This window comes from Rhea pennata, chromosome 2 (genome assembly GCF_028389875.1).
Source record: "Rhea pennata isolate bPtePen1 chromosome 2, bPtePen1.pri, whole genome shotgun sequence".
In the NCBI taxonomy this organism is placed as follows: Eukaryota; Metazoa; Chordata; class Aves; order Rheiformes; family Rheidae; genus Rhea; species Rhea pennata.
The window spans coordinates 108336049-108360403 of record NC_084664.1 but is presented as its reverse complement, the minus strand read 5'-3'; the positions used below and the strand labels follow the sequence as shown (position 1 = coordinate 108360403).

The 24355-nt window shown below is 38.0% G+C and overlaps 1 protein-coding gene across 1 annotated transcript in view; it reads left to right on the top strand.

Annotated features, from left to right (window-relative positions):
• The window catches only part of CEP192 (centrosomal protein 192), a 74705-nt gene that overhangs the window by 844 nt on the left and 49506 nt on the right, over positions 1 to 24355 (top strand). The window contains exons 2-16 of the mRNA XM_062568113.1: positions 192 to 317; positions 1670 to 1824; positions 3306 to 3352; positions 4828 to 4960; positions 8978 to 9132; positions 12000 to 12140; positions 12408 to 12753; positions 13137 to 13277; positions 15826 to 15890; positions 15972 to 16163; positions 16771 to 16894; positions 18067 to 18197; positions 19721 to 20750; positions 20855 to 20981; positions 22412 to 22580. Of these exons, the coding sequence (XP_062424097.1) occupies positions 192 to 317; positions 1670 to 1824; positions 3306 to 3352; positions 4828 to 4960; positions 8978 to 9132; positions 12000 to 12140; positions 12408 to 12753; positions 13137 to 13277; positions 15826 to 15890; positions 15972 to 16163; positions 16771 to 16894; positions 18067 to 18197; positions 19721 to 20750; positions 20855 to 20981; positions 22412 to 22580 (3082 nt within the window). The remainder of the gene's footprint in view (positions 1 to 191; positions 318 to 1669; positions 1825 to 3305; positions 3353 to 4827; positions 4961 to 8977; positions 9133 to 11999; positions 12141 to 12407; positions 12754 to 13136; positions 13278 to 15825; positions 15891 to 15971; positions 16164 to 16770; positions 16895 to 18066; positions 18198 to 19720; positions 20751 to 20854; positions 20982 to 22411; positions 22581 to 24355) is intronic.

Below are 24355 nucleotides of genomic sequence, written 5' to 3'. Positions count from 1 at the left end.
GAATTGAAGAAGATCCTTTGGGTGCATATGAATACCTGTAAATACAGATGAATTCAAGGAGACTAAAAATAGCCTAATAATGGAATGTATAGGAGAGCTGCGACTATCAAGATTATTTTTGTCAAGTCTTTGAAAAACGAGAGGTGTATGTTAAAACAATTGTGTGATGTGTCTCCTCCCTGCCCTAACAGGCTTTCTGATGTCCAGGCATCTTATTTAGAAGAAGGTAAATGTTCACTTTCATCAGGATCTTCTCGCAGTACTCAATCTGATCCAGAACCAATGAGGAGATTTGCCCTCAGTTTTCAGGATGACATGTAAGTGATATCTCACCCTTCTGAAAAGAGTTAGCTAAACCTAATTCTGTCCTAAAAGGCACATAGTGGTATATAGGATGTAGACATATATGTGTTATCAGTTAATGGTGTGCTATTTCAGAATTTAGAAAATAAACTTGGCAGCCATGGGAGCCAACTTTTAGATTTTGGGTCTTATTATAATAACAATTCTAGTTTATGTAAACCTAGCTTTTATTTACTTAGTTTACATTAATTTTGGAGTAAGCTGATGTTTCTGGTTCATGTCATACATACAAATAATGGTTTCCATTTATTTAAACTTGTTTCAGTTAAGTATCATGCTGTTTGTGTGCAGAAAGGAACATACATTTAAGCTTCCTTGTAATCTCAGTGTTTCCTATTTCTAAAGAAATAACTAGGGTGTATTGTTATGTAGGGACCAAATAAATGAAATAACTTATGGCATTACTAGTGGTGGAAATGTTGGAAGCTGTCATACAGGTTATTCTAAACAGGACCAACTCTGTTCTCTTGTAATAGAAGTAGCAATATGCACCTTTCTTACTGATAAAAATGCACTAAAAAATGCAAGGTGTCCTAAATAAAGAATATAAGATTTAAGGGAGTAAGTCAGCTTCTTGCTTGTACTCAAGTGTAAAAAAAAAAAAAAAAAAAAAAAAGGGCATTTTAGATTTTACCTCTATGAGGAAAACTCTTTGAACATTTGAAATATTCAAGCAGAAGTATGATTCAGTTTATTTAATGTGGAAATTTTAACATCTTATGTGGTTAGTCTAGCTCTGTGGAAGTTCTACAAAACCAGAAATGAGACTTTCCTTCCTGCAGAGTTATAATAATTGATATTTAACAAAACTCTACAGAATTTTAATAAGTCATGTTCTTTATGATTTAGGCACTGATTTAATGTTACAAAAGTTATGATGGAGTTTTGGGCTTATGATAATCTTGTCTAGTGTTTGTGTGACTTATTCTCAGTTGGATCATGGAATGCATCCAGCATAAACCCCTTACCTTACCTTTTTGCAAAAAGTGGGGATAAGTCTAAAGGAGCAAATGGAGAAAAGTAGAGAGGTGATGAGGTTAAAGTTATCTTGGGCCAGTGTTTCTGTGGAACACTTCAGGTTGTGAAACTGCAGCCAATCTTGATAATTATCTTGTCTGCCACTTTATAATAAAGGAATAATTATCAAGATTGACAACAGGTCTGCAGAGTCTATGTATAGCAGAACTTCTAGAGACAAAGGCATTAAAATTGGAGAATGTATCAGATTTTTCTATTGAGAGAAGCTAATGTTGATTACATATTTTACTGAGAAAAGTTTTTATTGAAATAATAATTCTTTTCCTAGGGAAGTTGTTACACAAATTAAAGAACCTCAGTCTACTTCTGTTAGTCTGAAACAGTCCCACTCGGTATCTGGAGAGGAAGACCAGAATGTCATGGAACATTCAAATCACAGTCAAGATACCTTGCTTGAGGTATTACCACTTGAACGATTGGAAGGTATTAAATTTTGAAAAAAATATGCTTATTCTCAGTGTAATTAGTTTCTTATCCTTTAGATGTCCTCTCTTGACCTTTTCAGTGTTTTGTGGCATAGTATAAATGAATTTTGAAAAAGAGTATTAATTTGTGGGAACTGAAAACTGAAATAGCTTGTAGTTGATATGTTCTTAGATTTGTCCCCAAAGCACAAAGCCAGACAAGAAGCTGGTGAGAATCATATTTGCTATAAGGTATCATAAACAGAATGCTAGTAGGTATCTGAATTAATTTCAGGAACTTTGTGAAATGGTGTATGTAAGTATGTGAAATAGTATATGTAAGTTATTTTCAACCACTTCTCTTTCAGTAGGTGCGAGTCTACAAGATTGTATTTTAACTAATGTCTCTTCCTGTCCTGTTCTGATGGATGATATGTGGTCTTTATTTGCAGCTGTAGAAGCTAGAAGTTCATGCTTTTCTAGTGTGATGATGCATAAAAAAGTAGTTTGGAATACTTTAAGTTAAAACTAAGTTTTCTTGAAACATGCATTGAGTGATGAAAGCAAAATAGTATGCTGTAACTTGTTTTAAAAGCATAGCTATTGATATCAAACTTGTTTGTTACTTACTTTTGCCAATCCTGCAATTAGATTCCCCACTTCCTTAAAATTCAGTAAGTGCATTTAGTAAATACAGTTTTGAGCAGGGTAGTGACTAGAAGTATGTACTGAATATTTGCATAAGTTTTCATGAGGTAACTATTAATAATAATTTAATAAAGAACACATTACATTAGAAAGGAGTATGTTTTGTAACATAAATGGGCCCTCACAAAGCATGTTTCTTCTATAAGTAAACAGTTGACTACTACTTTTTTTTTTTTAGTAGTTTTGAGAAAGTGGCAGTGACCGTAGCAATAAAAATCTTGACATTTTTGAAAATAGGCCCCCTCTGGTATTTGTATTTGCATGTCCAATGATATTAGTTACTTAGTTTTAACTTGTAGTTTAGGCAAGGTTTAAGGTAGTAATCTGGAGTCTGCTTTTTATTCTTATCTATGACTTCAGAATTAGGAGTCTTTTTTTTGCTAAAATTGGTATGTGCGTGTCTAAAACATTCTCATCTAATGGGACTTGCGGTTTGATTATGGATGGATATAATAAAAAGAAAATTAGAAGCTACTTGGAATTGTCCCAGTAGATGAAATGCAACAGTGGGGCACAGTGTTTGTTCCTGTTCCTATTTCTGCTGCAGCAGCAACCTGGGATTTTTTGCATTTTTTTCACTGCCTTGTAGAAATCAAGGCAGTGATTGTCAAATGTGCGGGATTTTTTGCTTTTTGTGTGTGGGTTTCCTTTTTTTTAATAGAGCTCATCCTGAGGAAGCCCTGCCTTTTTAATAACTTTTAAATACCTTTGAAGCCCCAGTCTGCTCTTCTTTTACAGAATTAATAGTATAACATAATAAAATACTGATTATACTACGTTGTTTTGTTCCAGATTTGTCAACTGGAATGTGTTTGCTTCCAAGCAGTACGAATAATGAGGTAAAAACTCTTCTAAATACAGGAAATGTTTTCCTAATAATAGTCTTATACTAGAATTAACTCTGAGAGGAGGCGGAGGAGGAGGGAAATTGAACTCTTCATTATTTTATGTCATGTATTCATTAAGTTTGTAACAGTGCTAGCATACTGAGTATGTCATGCCTTACTCTCTGCCTCCTTTTCTGAGATCACTTAATATAGTTATTGCTATGGGAGCATGACTCCACCTAACCTTTTTCTGTTGTGAAAACTGTTGTTTACTCCTACCTTCTGTTTGCTGTCTTCTCGCTCTTTATCTATGCAAGGACCTTTTATTTTTTCCCCCATTTCAATAGTAGGTAGCTTGATGAGGAACCTTACTGACTGTTTTTGGAAACTAAAGTAGACGATATCAACCTGATTTGACTTGCCCCTGTGCTTGTTAATTGCTTTAAGGAATAGTAAGTCAGGGAGGGAGGGCTTCAGTGCCCTCAGCGTAGAAACTGCACTGTATCTAGGAATCCAGTCTTCCAACTGCTGCAACTCCATCACCTATTGACAAGTAGGGCTATGCTTCAGCTACTTGCAACCACTGTGTTGGAGAAGGTGGCAATGGTTAGCATGGAAACAAAAGGCGTACAGGCATCAGATTATGTGCCCATTATAGAATGTAGCCAGATGCTTTTCAGGTGTGTGGTCCTTGATGTGTCAGTTGATACTTGCTAAATATACTTGGCTTTCTTTCATTTTTCTTTTTTAAGGAATGTAGAGGAGAGTAAGTAGCAGTTGAATGCTTACAGGCTACCATCTGAACAACCTAATTTAAGTTCATAGAAGAATATTTACTACCTACTCCTTTCTGAAATTTTGCTTTTGATAGCAGTTGAATATGATGTGTTTATTACAAAAGAATATGAGACTAGAACCAAAACAGATACTACATCATGCTGTTTAATGCTGTAACATGCTGTTACACTTAATTGTAATTATTATACAATAATAATTGTATAATAATCTTCTTTATATATAAAAACATTTTTAAAGTTGAAATGCTACTTCAGAACCAGTTTAATATGTTATATGAAGAAATTAGAGCAAAAGGTTAATTTGAGTGTACAGTTTCTGTGAAAGTATAGGAATGTATTGAGAGTTGTCCCAGCTTGTACCTTAAGGTGGGATTACAGCTTATGGAGAGATTGATTTATTCAAATGTAAATTCTTAATGTGATGGTTCAGTACTTTCATTCTGAAATCTTTACAAGTTTCATGTCGTTCAGTTGCTTTTCTTCTAGCTCTTTTATAATCCCTATGTTTCTTGCATATATCCAATTTGAAAGCTAAATTGTGAAAAGTCCAGTGGAATTAGAATGTTGCTGGAATAAGAGAAAAAAGGGGGTTTCAGAATGTTATCAACCTCATTAATTGTTTATAAATAAGTGGACTTATGCAATAACTAGTAACTCCTAGAAGCATTTATATATGAATGTTTTCCACAGGTTGGTGCACTTGAACCTTCTGAAAAGCTGATAGAAGGTGAAATCTTAAGTGAGCATCTCAGCACTAGCCTTTCAAGTTTTTTAGAGAATGAGAAACTCTCATCTCTTGGAAGCTTAGAAGGAGACTCCACTGGTAAGTGTATTTTTAAGTTCATAGCTATCTGTGGGGTTCTAGAATTCTGACAGAGTGTTACAGCCTACTTGAGAAGAAGCATAATATTTTAATGAAGTTTTTTTTCTTTTTTAAACGGGATTACGCATAATCAAAAACCTGTGTTAGAGGAGCGAACTTTGGCCTGTTCAGGGACCTGCTTGGAAGAGTCCCATGGGATCCTAGATAGGGTCCTAGAAAGAAGAGAGTCCAAGAAAGCTGGTTAATATTCAAGGACCACCTCTTCCAAGCTCAAGAGCACTGCACGCCTATGAGAAAGGAGTGCACCAAAGGCAGCAGGAGACCTGCATGGATGACTAAGTTGTTCCTGGTAAAACTCAACCCTTGGAAGGAGGTATAGAGAAGGCAGAAACGGGAACGGGTAATCTGGGAGGAATATAGGGATGTTCTCTGAGTATGCAGAAACAGGGCTAGGAAGGCCAAGGCCGATCTGGAGTTTAATCTGGCAAGGGATGTTTTGTCAAGGATGACAAGAAGGGCTGCTTCAAGTACGTCAGTAGCAAAAGACCACTAGGGAAAACGTGGGCCTGACGCTGAACGGGGCAGGAGCCCTGGTGATGAAGGATACGGAGAAGGCAGAGTTACTGAATGCCTTTGCTGCCACAGTCATTCTTGGTAAGACCAACCGTCAGGCATCCCTGGCCCCGGAGAGCAGAGAGAAGGTCTGGAGAAAGGAAGGCTTCCCCTTGGTCAAGGGGGATTGGGTTAATGATCACTTAAGCAAACTTGACACACACAAGTCCATGGGCCTCGACAGGCCCGTGACCCGCAGTTCCCAGCGCTCAGGGAACTGGCTGGTGTCGTCGCCTGCTCACTCTCCATCGCCTTTGAGAGGTCACGGAGAACCGGAGAGGGGCCTGAGGACTGGAAGGAAGCCAGTGTTGCTCCGGCCTTCAAACAGCTGGCAAGCAGGAGGACCCAGGAAACTACAGGCCAGTCAGCCAGAAAAGGAGGCGATCGGGAGTAGTCAGCACGGATTCACCAAGGGGAAAAATCACGCTTAACCCACCTGAGAGTCTTCTATGAGGGGCGAGCAGCGGATGTTGTCTGCCTTGCCTTCAGCAAGGCTTCCCACCCTGTCTCCCGTAGCAGCCTCGCAGGCAGGCCGATGAAGTACAGGCTAGATGAACAGGCAGGGAGGCGGATTAAGAACCGGCTGAAAGGCAGAGCTCACGGGGTTGTGCTCAGTGACGCAGAGTCCAGTTGGAGGCCTGTGGCTAGTGGTGTCCCCGTGGGGGTCAGTACTGGGTCCAGTCGTGTTCAATGCATTCATCAGTGCCCTGGATGGAGAGGCAGAGGGCCTCCTCAGCTAGTTTGCTGATGATGCCAAGCTGGGAGGAGTGGCTGACACACCTAAGGGCTGTGCTGCCATTCAGAGGGCCCTCGACAGTCTGGAGAGATGGACAGAGGGGAACCTTGTGAACTGCAACAAAGAGAAGAGGGAGGAATAACCCCATGCAGCAGTACCGGCTGGGGGCTGACCCGCTGCAAAGGCAGGGAGCACCTGGGAGTGCTGGTGGACAAGTTGACCGTGAGCCAGCAATGTGCCCTTCTGGCCAAGAAGGCCAGTGGTCTCCTGGGGTGCATTAGAAAGAGTGTTGCCAGCAGGTCGAGGGAGGTGATCCTGCCCCTCTACTCAGCCCTGGGGAGGCCTCATCTCGAGTACTGCATCCAGTTCTGAGCTCCCCAGTACAAGAGAGACATGGAGCTACTGGAGAGAGTCCAGCGCAGGGCTACAAAGATGATGAAGGTACTACAGCATCTCTTCTATAAGGAAAAGCTGTGAGAGCTGGACCTGTTCAGCCTGGAGAAGAGAAGATTGAGGGGTATCTTATCAATATGTACAAGTACCTGAAGGGAGGGTAGAAAGGAGATGAGACCAGACTCTTCTCAATTGTGCTTGGTGGTAGCATGAGAGGCAACGAGCACAAACAAATACGGAAGTTCCATCTGACCCTACCATCTGGGTTGTGTTTTTTTTTTGTTGTTGTTTGTGTATTTTTTTGTGCGTGTGCTGTGAGGTTAGCAGAGCATTGGAACAGGTTGTGCAGAGATGTTGTGGAGTCTGCTTACTTGGAGATATTCAAAAGCGTACTGGACAGAGTCCTGTGCAACATGCTTTAGGTGATCCTGTTTGAGCAGAGGTGTTGGACTAGATGATCTCCAGAGGTCACTTCCAATCTCAACCATTCCGCAGTTCTGTGAATAGGAATATTAAAGAAAATTAGTACGGTTCATGAGTGAAACTGTTTTGAAATAGTAATAGGAGTAAGGGGTTATAGAATTTGTTAGAAGTGATCCCTCTGAAGATGGGATTACCTTAACCCCTCCACTTGGTAGTTAGTAGTCTTTAATTGGAAATACTTTCCTATTCAGGGTTCCAGTAATGATGGAGCAGATATTTTTATTTTTCCTGGCCAGTGAGCAACTTGCATTTTATTTTGTAATTCAGCATTCAGTGTTAATTTGGTAGCCAGACAGTAGTGAATATTTTAAAATTTAGGCAGGAAGTTTCTGGTATCTGAAGGGAAGGGCATTAACCTACTTTACAGTTATTTGGGAAATAGCAGATTGTTACTTCAGTTTTGTCAAGAAGTCAAGACAGAGCTAAATGAAATTATGCCACTCAATCTTGTTGCTGCTAATTTGAGTTCAAACTGTGGGTTTTAGTTACTGAAATGGTAGACCAACTAATCCTTCTATAACTTCTAAAGCACTCTTGTCTGTTTTAAGGATAGGTATTAATTCTCTCTTACAGACTGCAGAGATTTAGGCTGCTGCCATCCCTCTACCTCCTCCTGTATCATACATGGAAACAGAGCTATGATTTGTATTTTTCAGCTACTGACTGTCAAATATAACAGGTCTAGATCACCTTACTATAATATCAAAATTGCTGGGGTGCTGTTCCATTTGGCTTAAATCTCTTTCCACTGAAAGACTGGACCTTGATGTTTCTGTAAATCAGGCTCTGATCTTACAGGGCACCAAAAAAAATAAAAGGCAGAAATAATGGTTACTTATGTATGTTTTTTGTGTATTCTTGACAATGTGTAAACTTCCTTGGCAGAAGGAAATACTGAGCAAATTCCTGAGAATATTTTATTAGTGAAAGAATTGACATGCACAATTCAAAGTCAGAATCATTGGTGAACTCCGTCACCAGCAACCTGAAAATGAATGTTTCTCAAATTACTTGGAAAACAAAATCTGATTGTAAATTTATAAATACAGGGCCTGTTTGAGTATACTGGTTTTTGTAAAGGAAAACACAAGCAATCCTGTTTTTAGAATTGAAAGAGCAAAAGATAAAGATGTTAGATTTCCTCTTGAAATGTATTTTACAATGGTTTTAAGAGTGCTTTTAAACATGTCCTAGAAACCTGGCTGTTTAGTAATAAAACAACCCAAAACCTGAACTCTCTTCTCCTAATTTCTCTCTCTCTCTCTCTCTCTCTCTCTCTCTCTCTCTCTCTCTCTCTCTCTCTCTCTCTCTCTCTTCCCCCCCCCTCTCTCCCCCCCCCCCCACACACACACCACAAAAAAAGTATTGGTAAGCTTTTCACTTATTTATTAACAATAGTGTTGGTCTTAATAATAGCATGTGACATTTTTTGGCATTGAAACAAAACTATGCTATATTACTATAATTTATTCTGTTGATGACTATGTATATGATTTGTTGGCTGGAATGTGGTGGAACATGGATTATGAGAAAAAGAAGAGTCGCTAGATGACCCGGGAGTTAAGATGCTGGCATCTTATTATTTTGATGCATACCGCTAGTCACAGAGTAAAAGCCAGTAACATGTTTCTGTGCCTAGTTATTTTTGAGGGAAAATAAGATAATGCTGCTCTGACTATGTGTGTGTGTTGTGAGAATCAGTACACTAAAGATTGCAGAATTGCTGTGACGGAGGCATTTAAAAATATCTGTGGAAGGTGAATGGATTATTTTTTTTCCTTCTGTTTCAATAGATGATGATATTGATGATGAAGAGTTCTTTGATAACCAGCTAGAAGCCTATTTTGAGCAGCTGCTACCACCGGAAGTGACAAGAGGAGACACCAATGTGCAGGAACTCTCAGAACGCTGTACGGCACTGAAGCTTTCTGAAAATGGCTTCCTTCAAGTAGGTTTGAAGTGAAGTTCAAAGCTCAGCATGCCTAATGGCTCTTCAGTATGGTGGTATATTGAGTGTTCTCTGCCAGAGTGAACACTTCCTTTTCTGACAAACCCTGACAACTCTGTTGGCAAATAGCCTCTACAACAAAGAATTTTTTATTTAGTAGCAAAAAAAAGCTTGAAAATATAATCAAAACAGTTTAATTAGAATTTTGTCTTCTTTTTCCCTCTCTCAGGTTTTCCATGGAGGAAAAAAAGGGAGCAAATGAACCATTTTTTCCCCTTGTTCTTATAGTGCAGGTCTAGCAGCTGATGTATCTGTTTGTCACACAAGTTCCTGCTGTTTATGGAACAAGGAATGGGGGAGTTGATTAAGTAGCTGCCTATCCCAAGAGACATTAGTCTGGGAGGTTTCTGGCAAAGCTGAGGAGTGTTGTGTTACAGTGCCAGCTTTATTCAAGTCTGTGTTTGAGTTTGCCATCCCTCTCTACCCTCACTACCCACACTCCCCTTTCTCCTGTTCTCCTTTCTACTAGTAAGCAGTTCTGGAGGGGGATTTTGTGCGGGTCAGTTCTATTACTTTATCCTGCAATGGAAAAACGTCCCAAACTGTTAAGACTTGTCTTGTCTTTGGGATGGAGGAGGCTTGTGCTTAGAGGAAGACCTGTAATAATTGGAGTAGCATTAGTAGTAATTCCTGAAGAGGGACTTTGTACTGGATTACTTAAGACTGCATTTCCTAATCTGTCTATGAAAAGCATGTTTTTAGATTAAAAAAAAAAAATCCATCTCTAAGCTGTGGGATAGTTTGCTGTAAAGAAAAGGAATAATGTCCTGAGCAGCACATTAGTTGAGTATGCATTAGAATATTAATATGTGGTACTGAATTGTGTTATCTTGACCTTTCAGAGTAACACTGAAGGAGGGTATATGTCTGCACTTGCTGTAGTTAGGGCTAGACTCTCCAGTTGATGAGTTTAATGTACACTGAAGTTCACCACACCCTTTCTGGATTGCTTTTTAGGGTTTTGGACCATGTATACTAGTCTGATCTTATTGCACCTTTGAGGCATTCTCTGGAGCATTTTAAGTATGGTCTTTCTTCTAACATTTCTTTCTCTCTCAGCTTTCCAGTGCTTATTTTAGTACTAAAGATGATGAGATAGTTGGAATCCTCTCAAGTCCCCTAAAGAAGAAAGGTCTGTTGCTAAGCAGAAGCCTGTACTGAAACCATGGTGTTGTGAAGACAGGATTTAATTTTGATTAGCAGCCTCTGAATGCAGAGTATTCTGAATGAGGCATAAGGATGTGTCTAATATCTGTGAAGTGCTTGATTTGGCTCCTTTCCCCTCCTCCCCCCCCCCTCCCCCCCCCCCCCCCCCCCCCGCCCGCTAAACAAGCTGGTCAGCTGAAGGGAAACTAATGCCAGCCATCTTTTGATCTTGCTTGTAACTTGCTCATAATTTCCAGGAATTGGGCATGTAGTTTCTGTAGTAACTGACAATTTGAATCATACTTTCTGTGAAAAAATTACTCTCAGTAGTTTTGACTTGTTGCTAGTCTTATTTAGAATTGCAGTTTGAAGTACAACAATGTTCAAAGGAAAGAGTGGAGCTGTCTTTCAAGGCAGCAATTAAACTTGTTGGAAACAATCTGTGCTTGCCTCTGACAAAGGATTCTGTGTTATATTTAATTTCTTAAAATAATAAGAGAACACTAGCACTAATGGTTGGTTGGTTGTTTCTTTCTTATACCATACAGCTAGTTTCATAAAAGGTTTTTGGATCACTGTTTCATTATCTTGAGTAGCAGTCTCCAAGGTTTTGTTAAGTGTATAGCATTGTGGAAGCTTGTTTTCACAGGGGAATAAATGAGTCTCTTTAGCAGGTCTGCATGTGAAAGGTAAGCTTAGAGCAGCATTTGTCTGCCTTTTAGTCAGTCATTGAGCAGCAGTTTGTTCTGTCGGGTACAGATTGCCTGGGATTAAAAGTCTTTCCATTTTCTTGGCTTCTGCATTCTTAGATGAGATCTTGGCAGTTACATGCTCGGCCAAAGTGAGAGAATGTGATGGATTTAAACTTTAGAGCAACTATAGCTTCTGAAAATAGTATCGTAAAATTGATTATTGCTTCAAAATAACTGTAGCAAGTAGTAAAGATTAGAATTTTGTTAAACTTGACAAATGCTTGACAAATTCTGAGATCTCCAACTGACACTGGAGTTTCCAGACTCTGGGAGTAGTATGTTAATGTAGTCTGCACAGGCTGCCAGTTATTGGATGAGTCTTCTATGCATTAGCCACTTGTATTGGAGCAGTAGTTGGGTCTGTAGGCCTGTATGTGAAGAAAGTGATAGGTGACTGTTGGAGACCATGTTGCTATCGAAGTGTGAGAGTGGCGGGGAGCGTAATAAAGGATTTCTCAGGTCTTTTCTACTTGTGGCAAGATGTTCTTTTTCCAGTGTTGTACATAGGCAGTGGGATCAGTACAACAGATTCCAAACTGGAGTTGGAGTCCTTGTCCGGCTGTGCGTTCCAGGAGGTTGAAGGGGAACAGGAATAGTGTGGGGTGGGAATTAATGCCCTTGTTAAAGGGAGTGAAAGGACGTAATGGGAGGGAAGACAAGAGATCCTTCATCTTCTTGTTGCATATGCCCTTAGTGGGGGCAAATGCACAGATTGGCATAGCCAGAAATTATTGCCCTCATCGATGGTGCTGGCAGCCATAGTTGCCAATGGCAGTGGAAAATGAGCAAACTAAGTTTGATAAAACTCTTTACTGGAGAATGTTTTAACATTGTAAAAGCAATGGCAGCTGAAGAATTTCTTTATTAAATGTGTCTGTTGTAGTGGAATTTAAATCTTAATTTTTTTAGGAGGACTCTTGGGTTCCTGGTGCTTATCAGGCTGTTACAGGAGGAGACTCTGGGAATGCTAGTGATGAAGATTCACAAAAACAAGAGATAACTGGATGTCCTGTACAGAGAGAAACACTGCCAAGAACAGTACGGCAACTGGTATGGAATTGTCATTTAAGTTTTTCTATTTATCACATCCAGAGTAAGACTATATTAAAAGATGGATGCTTATTTGAAAACTTGTTACTGCTTGAACTAACAGCCTAAACTTTTGTTACAAAAAGCCTGATAATGCCACTTTGTTTTTAGATAAAGTTCAAACATAGTTAACTTAGACTATTTTGTACCTGTAATTATTAACATAAACAGTTAACAAATGCAAAACTTCTGACACTTTTCTGGTCATTATTATTATTGTTTTCTAAGAGTTCCGTGACTGATGGTGATGTGCTAGATTCCTGCAGTGCTGCTGAGTTGAAATTAGATTCACTGTATCTTCAGTGCATGGACAGCCATAAAGCTGATGTTCTGGGTGCTCTCCCAAAGCAAGAAATAAAATCATCTGAGTGTCAAGTTTCTGCTTCTGATGCAGAAATACTACACCCAGCAGATGGATTTATGGGGTATTACACCACTCCTAAGATTCCCCTTAGTGCACGTGCAGCTACAACAGATGCAGATTCAAATGAGCGTGAAGTTGGTCTGGCTGATACTTACCTGTCTCCAACTGCAGACAGCTGTGAGGATACATGCTTATCTACAAAAGACAAAGGTAGGTTGCTTTAGAAATAGCCCATCTGTACGATTGAGACCAGACTCCATTGCACGAGAAAAGAAATAAAAAGGTAAGCCATGCCTTTTTTCTCCTAATTGTGCAAGCTATCAAAAAAAAATTTCTTTGTAAATAAGAAAAAAGTTTGAATAAATTTTGACTTGTCCTTTTTTTTTTTTTTTTTTTTTTTTTTAAACAGTTTAATGCATTGCGCTAAACTGTTGCTGTTTCAGAATTAGTTTTAGCTTGCAGCTGCAGCAGCTTGAGCTACTTTTTAAACTTGCGGATTTGTGAGCGAGTGAATTCCTTCATACCCAAATTAAAGAGATTTTGCTATATCCTTTTATCTTAATCAACAGTGCAACATTTGACATGTCTTTCAGGTGATACAGCTCACAGCATTGTTTATCAAAATGAAGAAGGCAAGTGGGTGACTGACCTTGCATATTATACCTCATTTAATGAAGAGCAAGATTTAAATCTGTCTGAAGATAATAAAATAAATGAGGAGTTCATAACCGGATGTATGTAACCCTTTTCTTAGCTAGCTGTTATCTGTAGTACGGTGTTAGGTGTAAACTTTCTTCCTTTTTGTTAATTTTTCACAAATCAGTGTTTGATTCTAGTCTTTAGAGATTACAGATTATTTGAAAGCTGATATTGATAGTAGCTTATAATATTATTATTACCAGAATTGATTATAATAGTTTCTTTCCATGTTTCCCACTCTTCCAGTAAAGAGTTCTTATTGGAGGACATACTAATGCGTCGCCAGTACCTATTGTATATATTCTTTATTTGGATTTTAATTATTGTTATCCTTTGATTCAAGAAGAGTAAACGATAGTTATTCTGAATTGCAAATGCTTATAGTACAAGAAACGATCGTAAACAACAAATTACTGTGGCACTGAGTAGAATGTGAAAGTGGCTCCTGAATTAATTAGCTGGTGATTATGCAGATCTCAAATGTCCTCCTGTTTAATCAACTTAGCCTAATGGTACTACAGTATGTTGAAATTTATTGGGGCTTTACTGAACTCCATCTTCTATCAAATTCTAGGCTCTTTGAGCATCTGTCTACTCACAAATGTCTTCATTTTCCTTGTGCTATCTCAGACTGGTCTTCATGGTAGCCTGTATGTTTGTCATCTGTTGTACAGACTTGGATAGTATGCCTGTAGTATTGTAGACAAATCAATTTGATCATCTGTTTTAATGGATGGATTCAAACAATGTATGCAATAGTATTTCTCCTGTTCTCTTCCAATGTCCAAAGTTGGCATATGGATGAGCTAATGTATTCTGAAATTGTCCATTGTTGGATATAACCACTCAAGGTTATTGTTTCTTTCAGAGAGGATGCTGTGTATGTTGGTGTCTAGAGTTATTTTGAAAGTGAGTTCAAACAGGGCTGAGCTGTTGAAATGCTCTTGGTCAATGCTGTGATGCTTTCTGCCAGAACAAACAAATGAGATCCTGTATGCTAGAAACTCCTGTCTGTTATGCCAGAAAGGCAGTAGTCCTCCATTATTTTCCAAATCCTAGTGTATTTTAGACTCTTTTCTGCATCTCAAACAGTTTGTGAAATGATTTGAGTACTTGATTGCTGTAACTCTTTATGAAGGCTGCTTTAGCTTTTCCTTATCTGATGTTTTCAAATGAATTCTGCTTTTCAGTTGGTTTACCTCTTCACATGGTAGAAGACCTGTGCTCACAGATTCAGTGTGGATAGCATTTTTCTGGCTACTAGTTTGCCTGTCTGCAATTCTCAAGTGTGATACTTGATTTATAGGGACAGAAAAGAGCTGTTGCATCTGATGTTTTTCTGCGTCTTATTAATGAACGTCTGTCTGTGAGCAAACTATGCATACTGTATATCCTTGTATAGAATAGAACAGTGCAGGATTGCTCACTGGACAGAGTTTGGGACTTTAGAAAGTCCCCAGAATGCCGTATAGCTAATACAGAGAACTAAGACTGGACCAATACTGATTTGGGACTCAACTGGATATACTGCTGTGTCACTGATAGTGCTAAGTTACCTCTAGGAAAGATAATTGAATCTCTCAACAAAAAAGATATTCCAATTTATTTTCCTTAGAAGTACATATTACAACTTTCTGTAGATAATTTTATGGACAATAAGTGTATTCACTTCACAACTTTGCATCTGTTCTGAATGTATTCCTCCATTTTGAATGTATTCCTCCATTTATCTTGTGTGCTCTGTGAGCAGGGATGCTGGGAGCACAAGGTGATGTACTTTAAAGGTTGTAACATGCCTAATGATATATTAAGATGGAAATAAGGTGGTACAGCAATACCTTTTGGTGAGCAGTTTTTCAAATTATTTCACAGAAGAGACTTTAGGTATTCATTGTTCTATAAATACTAACTGCAAAAAATAATTTAAGCATTTGAATTTAAAAGAAGCATTACCTTACTGGGCCTATGAATTTGCACAGGTATTTCATGAACTTGTATAAGCCAGTCTTTTATTTGCTTCCATTTACAGGTATCACAGGGGCAGGTTTAGCTCAGTTGGTTAGAGCGTAGTGCTGCTAATGCCATGGTCGTGGGTTCGATCCCTGTACAGGCTGTGCTGAGGGTTGGACTAGATGACCTCCAGAGGTCCCTTCCAATCTTACCATTCTATGATTCTATGATCACCCTGACTAAACTTTCAAAACCTAGCGTAGTCGAAAGTTTGAAGGTGGCCATATGATACAAAAGTCTAGCTAGTATGGAAAGCAAAACCAGTAAGCAGTTTTGTTTGGGGTTAACGCTGAGAAAGAGAAGTTTCCTTATTCATCTCCAGGTTGTCCATCTAGATATTTTTTATTTTGATTCTTGAAGTTGCAGGGTGTTCCCTTTATTTTTAAAAAATCTCTTATAAACTACTTGTACTGTAATTTGGTGGAATAACTCATGTTGTGTCCCAAACAGTCTTGGATATAGAATTAAGTATCATGTTATTTTTACCTTCAGAGCTTAACTTAATATGCAAAATAATAAAAAAAAATGGCTTATGCATGCTTTATTTTAATAAATATTCTCTGTGATTTTAAGCTGAAGCAGCAGCTATGATTGCACAAGACCAGGAAGAATTTGAGAAAGCTCACAGGCTTGTACAGGTAAGTAATTATTTCAGTGTAAACAGAGTAATTTTCCAATTTATTTGCAAGTAACAACTTCTGAAATCTCTTTATCTGCAGACGGAAAAAGCAGACTTTCTAAATGCATCTGAATTAGCAGATTCTTCATGGAAATCTGCCAATAACTGCATTCTGCTGAGAACATCTGATCTTAATAAAGATGCCAGTTATTTACGCTTGTCTTTGGGAGAGTTCTTTGGTCAGAGATCTGAAGCTCTTGGTTGTCTTGGTGGAGGCAGTGATGTGAAACGGGTATGTATCTTAGTATAAAAACAGAAGTAGCACTAGTATTTTTCATCTTGTAAGTTCTTTGCTTCTTAATATTAACTATTTCTCCTGAGATCTGTTTTCCTAAGTTAACTACTAGGAAAATTCTGTATGTAAATGAAAAATCTGGATTGTTTTTTGTTTCCAAATTGGAATTTTTGACATAAAGTGACTAGCATGCATTATCAGTGAATGCTGATCTTCATGTTTTGGGAATGTATGAGAAAGGAGAGGAAGAAGGGAAGAAGTCAAATATGTGTGGGTAATTTAGTTGTGTCCTGGAGAATGGATTGAGTCAGTATGTTCTATCTTGGTGCATTCAAAGGCTGAGTGGCAGAGTATATGTCCAGATAGAGTTAATTAGAGCATGTGTACTTTCTTCTGTCTAACTGGTATAAATGCATATTTTATGTGAAGTTGTATGTATTTGGATTAGGCATTTGCCAGACTAGGAAGCATATGTTATTTCCTAACCGTATGGGAGCTAAACATCAGTTAGGGAGATGCTGTGGCTGAAATCGTGTTGCAGGCTCACTATTTACTAATGCTGTGTTCTGGGGTAACTCTTTTTTTTTTTTTTTTTTTAATATAGCCATCTTTTGGCTATCATATTACATCTCCAAAGAAGAGGCAACCTGTTGCTTTGTTAAGACAGTCTGATGCATCAGGAGGTTATGCTGGCCAAGAGACTTCACAATTTTCTGAAATGTTTCCAGGTAATAACAGAAGAGCCAGCCTGGGTCAAAGGTTGCATGCAAGTAGTTCTTAACTGATATTGTAACTAGTGAAGACTGTATTAAGAGTAATGCAATGCAGACCCTAGTCCTCCCCTTTAGAAAATTTACACTCTTGTGATACCTGCTTACTTAAAAGTAATAGATTAGAAATAGATGCCATTGAAATTTCCTGTATAAGGATTACAATATGCATGTTTTATGTATGTGTCTGCATATCTACCTAGCAAAGTAAGTTGAGGTAATACCTAATCCAGAGAGCGCTTGCTTAAAAGAACAGGAGTGCATTTTAAAGAATCTCTGCTCTTGATACAGTTGTTCTGGGAATTGGTCTTTGTGCTTGCAGAGTCAGTGCAATGACTTAAAAGCTTTTTTGCATCTGTGAAGAATACCCATCTGGCTTTTATGGACCATATTTTCATAACAGTTTTACACTTACTATTTTTCCTTATGCTGGGGCCTTGCAAAAACTTTTAATGGATCTCAAATAGAAATTAAAAATATTTAGTGTTAGTGTGTTTGAATTCACTATACGATACTCTGGATTTCTGTCAGAAAACTTCTAGGAGTTTGTTGAATTCATGACTGGTATTCAGTTATGTAAGAGCTACAATTGTTACATTGAACACTAGAAAGGTACCCTAAAATATTATGCAGTTCTCTTGATATGAGCGTTGCTATAAATACTAGAGAAAGTAAGTATTTAGGTCACTTTTTAATAAATATATTAGTAGTCACTGCCATCTGATTTTAAGTAGTACTGCTAATAATAGATCTTTATCAGCAATATCAGTATGCAGTACCTCTTTGAGAGCAATAGATGGAAAAAGTTGAGAAGTCAGCAGCCTGGAAAGGGTGTTACTTTAAACCAGGCATATGCAAACCCAAAATAACTGCTGAAAGCAGAACAGAAGACATGGATTGTTTGTTTGTTTTCCCAGTAACAACAAAAAGCCAGGCTCTTAAACATAATCCTTCAGTCACCAGTTTATTGTCATCTGTCTGTGTCAAAACCTATTCCCAGTATAAAAAAAAAATTGTTTTGATTTATTATGTTTTTAAACCTACAGAAAACTTGAGGAGCATGCATGTTGCAAGAGTGCAGGCATTTAGATAACTTATTGGAAATTAATTCCCAGTCTTTTTCTTCTTAGATGATGTGGTAGTACATGTAAAAGAACATGCAAATTCTGCCAACAGTGAAAATGGATGGCATAGAATGGAGACTGTAGCTGGAATACATAAAAGCTTTAATACAGAAACTGCTACCAAAAATAAAGCAAAGGTATTTCTGTGTTTTCTACTAGTTGTGAATATGAACTTGAACAAAATTGAAATGACTGTTAGTATTGCTAGGTGTTTCTTGGGTTAATGCTAAATTTGGACTATCACATTAACTTACTGCCTCTTGTTTTATTAATCACTTGACTCATAGTAGGCGCACTGTTTATTGGCAGATAGTTTCATTAGAATGCCATGATCCAGTGGAGAGTCAGGTGTTACCGTCACCACCTCTTTACTTCCTCTGCTCACTCCAGGAGCTGCATGTCCTGACAGCCTGTTATTTTTTCATCGGTACTCAGGCTATTGGTATTTTGTGGTCTGGAGCCTGCATTTCAGAACTACAGATCTGTCTTTTCCCTTGGATTTCTTTTCTGTTTTGCTTAAATTTTTTTTGACTGAAATAACTTGTATTTAGCAATTGAATGAGGTCATTTATTTGACAGAAGATCAAAATAAGTATGCAACTTAAGTTTGAAAACAGCGTATTTTCAATTTGAATCCTAGACTCATAGCTCCTCTTCCTTAAAGTGCTTTTTGTTGTTTTTGTTTTTTTTTCTGAACATGAGGTTCCTCTCTGCCCATCTCTCCAGCCTGTTGAGGTCCCTCTGAATGGTCCTCTGATGTGTCAGCCATTCCTCCCAACTTAGTATCATCAGCAAACTTGCTGAGGAGGCCTTGTGCCCCATTGTCTCGGTTGCTTAAGATGTCAAATAGTATTGGCTCCAATATTGACCCTAAGGAGCTTCACTAGTGACTGGCCTCCAGCTGAGCAGTGGCCCCTGATCACAATGTGTTAAACCTGACAGTTCAGCTAGTCCGCTCACTGTCTGCTGACTTACTCTATTTTTAATCAATTTGCCTATGTGAATGTTATGAGGACGTACATGTGTCACTGCAAGAGGGCACACGTTTTCTTTCCTTCCTGAACTTGTGCATGTGAGATGAGAGAGGATGGGAAGAGATTCTGGTCTGGAGAAGACTCTTTCTAGTTATTTCTGTGCCCTTTTGCTAATAACAAGCAATCTGAAAACTAAAGGAGAAGTCAGACTTCAGTTCATTGGTAGAAAAAACTGTGGAAATAGCTCTATCATCCACTTCTAGAGAGGCAAGTGATTTTTAAAAAGTTAATTGAGAAGATAGGGTAGTTTCTTCTCTGCTGTGTATATGTTCCTGAGGGGCGTTTAATCCTGGTTCTTCCAACTGAATTACAAGAGTCATGAAGAGGATTTTAACTGTAATAGGCTCCCAAGTTTTATATGAACTGGGGTGTCCTAACAGGCTATCTTTATTTATTCTACAAAAAAAGTGTTTTCAGAACTATATAAAGTCATTATAATGAGAAATTATACCTTTTGCAGTGTTCTTTCTTGATAGTAGATTAAAAATGTGGTAACAGTGTGGTAAAATGCATTACCGTGGAAGGAATATGCTGAAATGCAAAATAATAATAAAAAACTCCCCCAAACAAAACCCCAAACAAGGAATTTCTTCATTTGATGTTTAACTCATTTTGGTTTATTGTAGGACGGAATTCATAAAGGCAAGCTTGAAGACAGTTCATCTGATCATTCAGACTCTGTCCTGAGTATTAGTACAATTGCCTCTGCTATTGCAAATGCTTCTGCCAGTACCGATCCTTCTCAGCTAGCTGCTATGATGATGGCACTCTCAAATAAAAGTAAAAAGAAATGTTGCCTTCCTGGAATTGTTAAAGACCTGGAACTATCTGCTAATCGGGTTTCGTCCAGCAATGTGGAAAATAGCACATTTGATATGGAAAAATACCTCAAAAAAACAGATGAGACTGGACATGAAAGTGAGTACGAGGGCATTGTGAAACATGAAGCGTCTGTCCAGAACGTTATTTGTGATAGCCTTGTTGTGGATAAAAATGAAGATACTCTTACAGAAGATTTGTTAAATAATCATAGCAAGCAGCAAGAAATAGAGAAGCAGTTTGTGGATTATTTTCATGAAAAAGATGGCATTCAGGGTTTCTCTTGTCCATCCAGTGTTCTCAAGGATGGAGACAGAACTGCAAATAGTGCTAAATGTTCAGAAAAATTTTCTGATTTAATAAATGGTAAACATTCACAGTCAGTGAGAGCTAATCTTGTATCAGATATGCTTGATACCCTCAGCTCACCTACTGGAAATGGAGCAAAAGCATGTGGAACTCCATTAGCAACAAAAATAGGAATAGCAGAGAGAGGTCCGTTTCCCTACCAAACCAACGATCTTATTACCAGGTGTTCTAGAGAAGATGCAGAAACAGTAGATCAGGCAACAGATGCTGTTCCTGAACCATATAATAGTTTGAAAAGAATTACAGGAAATGCTATGCCACTCAGCAGCTTAGACCCTGACAAGCAATCTAGCACATGTATGTCAGTAAGTCCTACAAAAGCAAAGCCTCTGCAGAAATTGAACATTGATGAAAAGAACCAAGATGAAAAAACAGAAGAGAGAAACAGAGATACTGGTACTGCTTGCAGTGGGAATGTGAAACATGTAACTTTTGAGACTGTCTCCATGACTTCCCAGAATAGTAGTGGTAAGTAAACCTATACAAAAGTAACCAGTTGTAGAAAAGGCTCTTTAAAAAGGAGTTGTTCAGTGTGCTTAAATAAATGTTATTAAATTCTGTTTATTTACCAGAACATAAACTCTATCTTCCTGAATGTGACTTGCAGTCTTTAGAGGATGAGCAGTGCAGCTTCAGACCTTCAACTTTACCACTAATTCACTCATCGCCTAGTGATACTTCTGGAACAACGTTTTCGGGGTAAATTTCTTGGTGCAGCTTATAGTAATGCATTGTGATGATTTTTTGAGTGATTAAGTTTTGGCTGAAATGTTGTCCTTGACCTCAGTTTATAGAAAACAATTATTGGGCTATACTTTGTTCTTCCACTAAACGTTGTTTGTTTTTATTATGTGTGTAGGGAGCAGGTCTTCAACAATTATTCATTTATCTTCCTCACAGTCATGATGAGACTGAGATGCTAAATGGGAATATGGTTGTTCCTGCCTGGGGTTGTCCAGTTTATAAGCTGAAGGAAGATGCAAAATATCCAGCTTGTTAGTTATTCAGATACCTCAAGCACCTAAGATTTTGTGATGATAGAGCTGTAAAATACCCTATTTATTTTAACTATTTTTCTTCTGTGATTCATCCAATACAAATAAGTTATTTGGTTGGTGGTTATGGTGCACTTGTTTTATGATGCAAAGCTTGGCGTATCAGTACTGATGAAGATGTTCTGTTGCTTAATTTTACCACAGTGAAGCTGATCAAGGAACTAATTCACTTAGAAACCTATACTTCAAATTTTGCAACTGCAACTTGTATTTAGGTTTTGAGGATTTCTTAGCAACTAGAAGGGCAGCTTTTTGAAATGAACTTTGTGAGCCTTTATTATTCTTGTTATTAATTAATGCTATAAGGATAAATTATAAGATTGCTACTATGCTAGTTTTATTTTTAACTTGAAATAGGTGATTATGTAGCCTTAACATGTTTGTCCAGTAGCCAATGGCTATATATGCTCTTGTAAAAGAAGAGATACTGATTTGTTTGCCTTGACTTAAGTTCACTATTTGATGTTTAACTACAGTTGGTGTGCTGCAGGTGATAATAGAGTTGTAGGACATTTGGTATTTTTCAGAAATTAAAGTTTACAGATGTATATTTTTGCAGGTGTGGAATATAGACATAAGATTTCTGGTTAAAATTGTCAGTGATTTAATTAAAATGTTTTCATGTTATTCTTTAATTTGACAAAAAAAATCCTGTGTTTTCAGGTGTATGAAATGAAGAAAATCTGATTATTTAATAAGAAATACCAATGTGTGATGCCTGAAATATTGAATGTTTTAATTTTGGTATTCTACTGTCTAATTAGATAGAGTATTGATTTATTTTTCTATTAATAAATTGTCCTATTGTTTCTATGAACTTAGTATCTGAGTTCAGTTTTGGAACTCATGCTTTGCCTTATGAATTTATATCCAATGAAAATGAATTGTATGTACATCAAGACCAGAATTCGTAAAGGCTGATTGATAGTTAAGAAAATCACTTCTACCGATTGTACTAAACAAAGCAGCTCACTAGGCTGATTTATTGTAGTATGGTTAATGTCTAGCATTCATGTTTTTCCTCAGCAGTAGAAATATATTCCAGTATTGACGTGCTTGCAATCTGTTTTTCAGATCTGAGACTGATTTTATTTGTACATCACATTGCCAAAAGTCCTGCAATGAAAGCGTACTTCCTCAGTCAGTGTACTCAAGTCCTAGCATGAGCAGGTTAACATATGTCTCTGCATCTGACAGTACCCTTAAGAATATGTCCATAATACATAATCCAGAGATGTGTTGGGTAAGAAAATCTTTTAACAGTAACTGCGTACTAACTGCATGCTGTGTGCCTGTGCATGTGTACCTGTATATGTATATTAAAAAAATAATATGTATACTTTTGTTGGTCACTAGTGAAAGCTTAGCGAGGCCTTTACTTCCTCCTGAGAATACCACCAGCAGCAGCTTTCTCTCATGCTCAATCCGTCAGGAAAAAGGAAGAGTGTGTTCTGGGCTAAAGCCATTTTCTTCTAAGTCTAGCTGCTCTGGTAACACAGAGCAATATCTGTTCTTTTCTGTTTTGATATTTCCATATGGGATTTTAGTCCCAGAAGAAGGAACCCAAGGGCAGATCAGAATGGGTTTGTCTTTGTAGTCCACGCTGGTGCAGTGGACTATAGTGGACTGCAGCTCTTGATTCTTCTCCCTGTTTGAAATGCATATGGTTCTAGAGTCTTGTCACCTCATACAACTGAATGTTTCTTGATGCTTGTACATGGCTGGCTGCATACTAGTTTGTCACTTTGTCTTGAAGAGAAGTTACTGTTTGAATTGTTTTTTCTGCCCAACAGTTCAACAATGGGATCCTCAAGCAGCTTTTTCAGAGTTCTGACTTTGTACTAATGAGAATTTTTGTAGATTACTGTTACTCTGTTCTTTTGAGTTAATGATTTTTTTGCTAAGAGAGGGATGTTTATTTTGTCTATGCTTGTTTAAGAGCCACTTTTATGCCCCGGGTCTCAGGCCTCTTACAGACAACAGGAATGTTTGTGTTGATGGGAGTTTTTTGAGTCTGGATACTTTTTATAGTGCAATCTGTTTTGGCAGTGGAGCTCCCCTCTCCTTTGAACAGTAGGGTCCTGTTGATAAGGTGTGTGTGCTTTTTTGTTTGTTTGTTTGTTTGTTTTGTTTTGCTTTTTGACCTGGAGCCATCTTACCTCAGATACTAGTGCTGAATGCACTTTTGAAGTGTTGAAACTTGTAACATACTTTACTGCAGCAATCTAGTGGCCACTGTCTTGTCCTTTTTCTTTCTTTCGCTCTCCTTCCCTAGCGTCCCAAGTCCTGCTTGCTTAGTGTTAAATAGTTGCTTGGTACTGTAAATGCTCTGTGCCTTTTTATACAGCTCTTTTGCTCCTATGTTAGAGATCTCTAAGTACAGCTGTTTTAAGCTGGGACGTGGTGGTTCTAATATCAGAGTGTCAAGTATTGTTTTTGAAACCGATAAAATGGAAGCAATCAGTGATCTGAGTAGGCTTTTCAAGAGAAAACTAACCTCTGTAGCATATCTAAAGAATATTTTCATTTCTGAATCTGCAGAGGAGTTGCCCAGAATTTCATCCACTGTATTGTAAAGTCTAAGTGTGATGCCAATTATGAGAGAGTGTGCCCCCCCATTGTCATTCTTTCTCCTGATAATCTATACTGACTAGCACCATTCATACTGCTACTAGCCGTGCACAGTGCATGAGAGGCATGATCACTTCTGTTCTTGACCGCTAACTCAACAGGAAATTCCTTCAAACATGTTGTATAGATGCATATTTATGACTCATTCTTTTTTCCTGGTTTTATTTACCAGTACAAACAACAAGATTCTGGGGTTGAGAGAAACTGAGAATGTGGATGGGGTGGGCTCATTGCACCTACACCATGCATGCTTGCCAAAATGGAAGGTTTCTGGGCATGAATGATTTCTTTATGAAGGATTTGAAGGAAGGATTTGGATTAGTATATTTCTATGCATCTCGGATTAATCTTTTTGATTAGTGATTTGGCTCAAGACCCTTCAGTTTG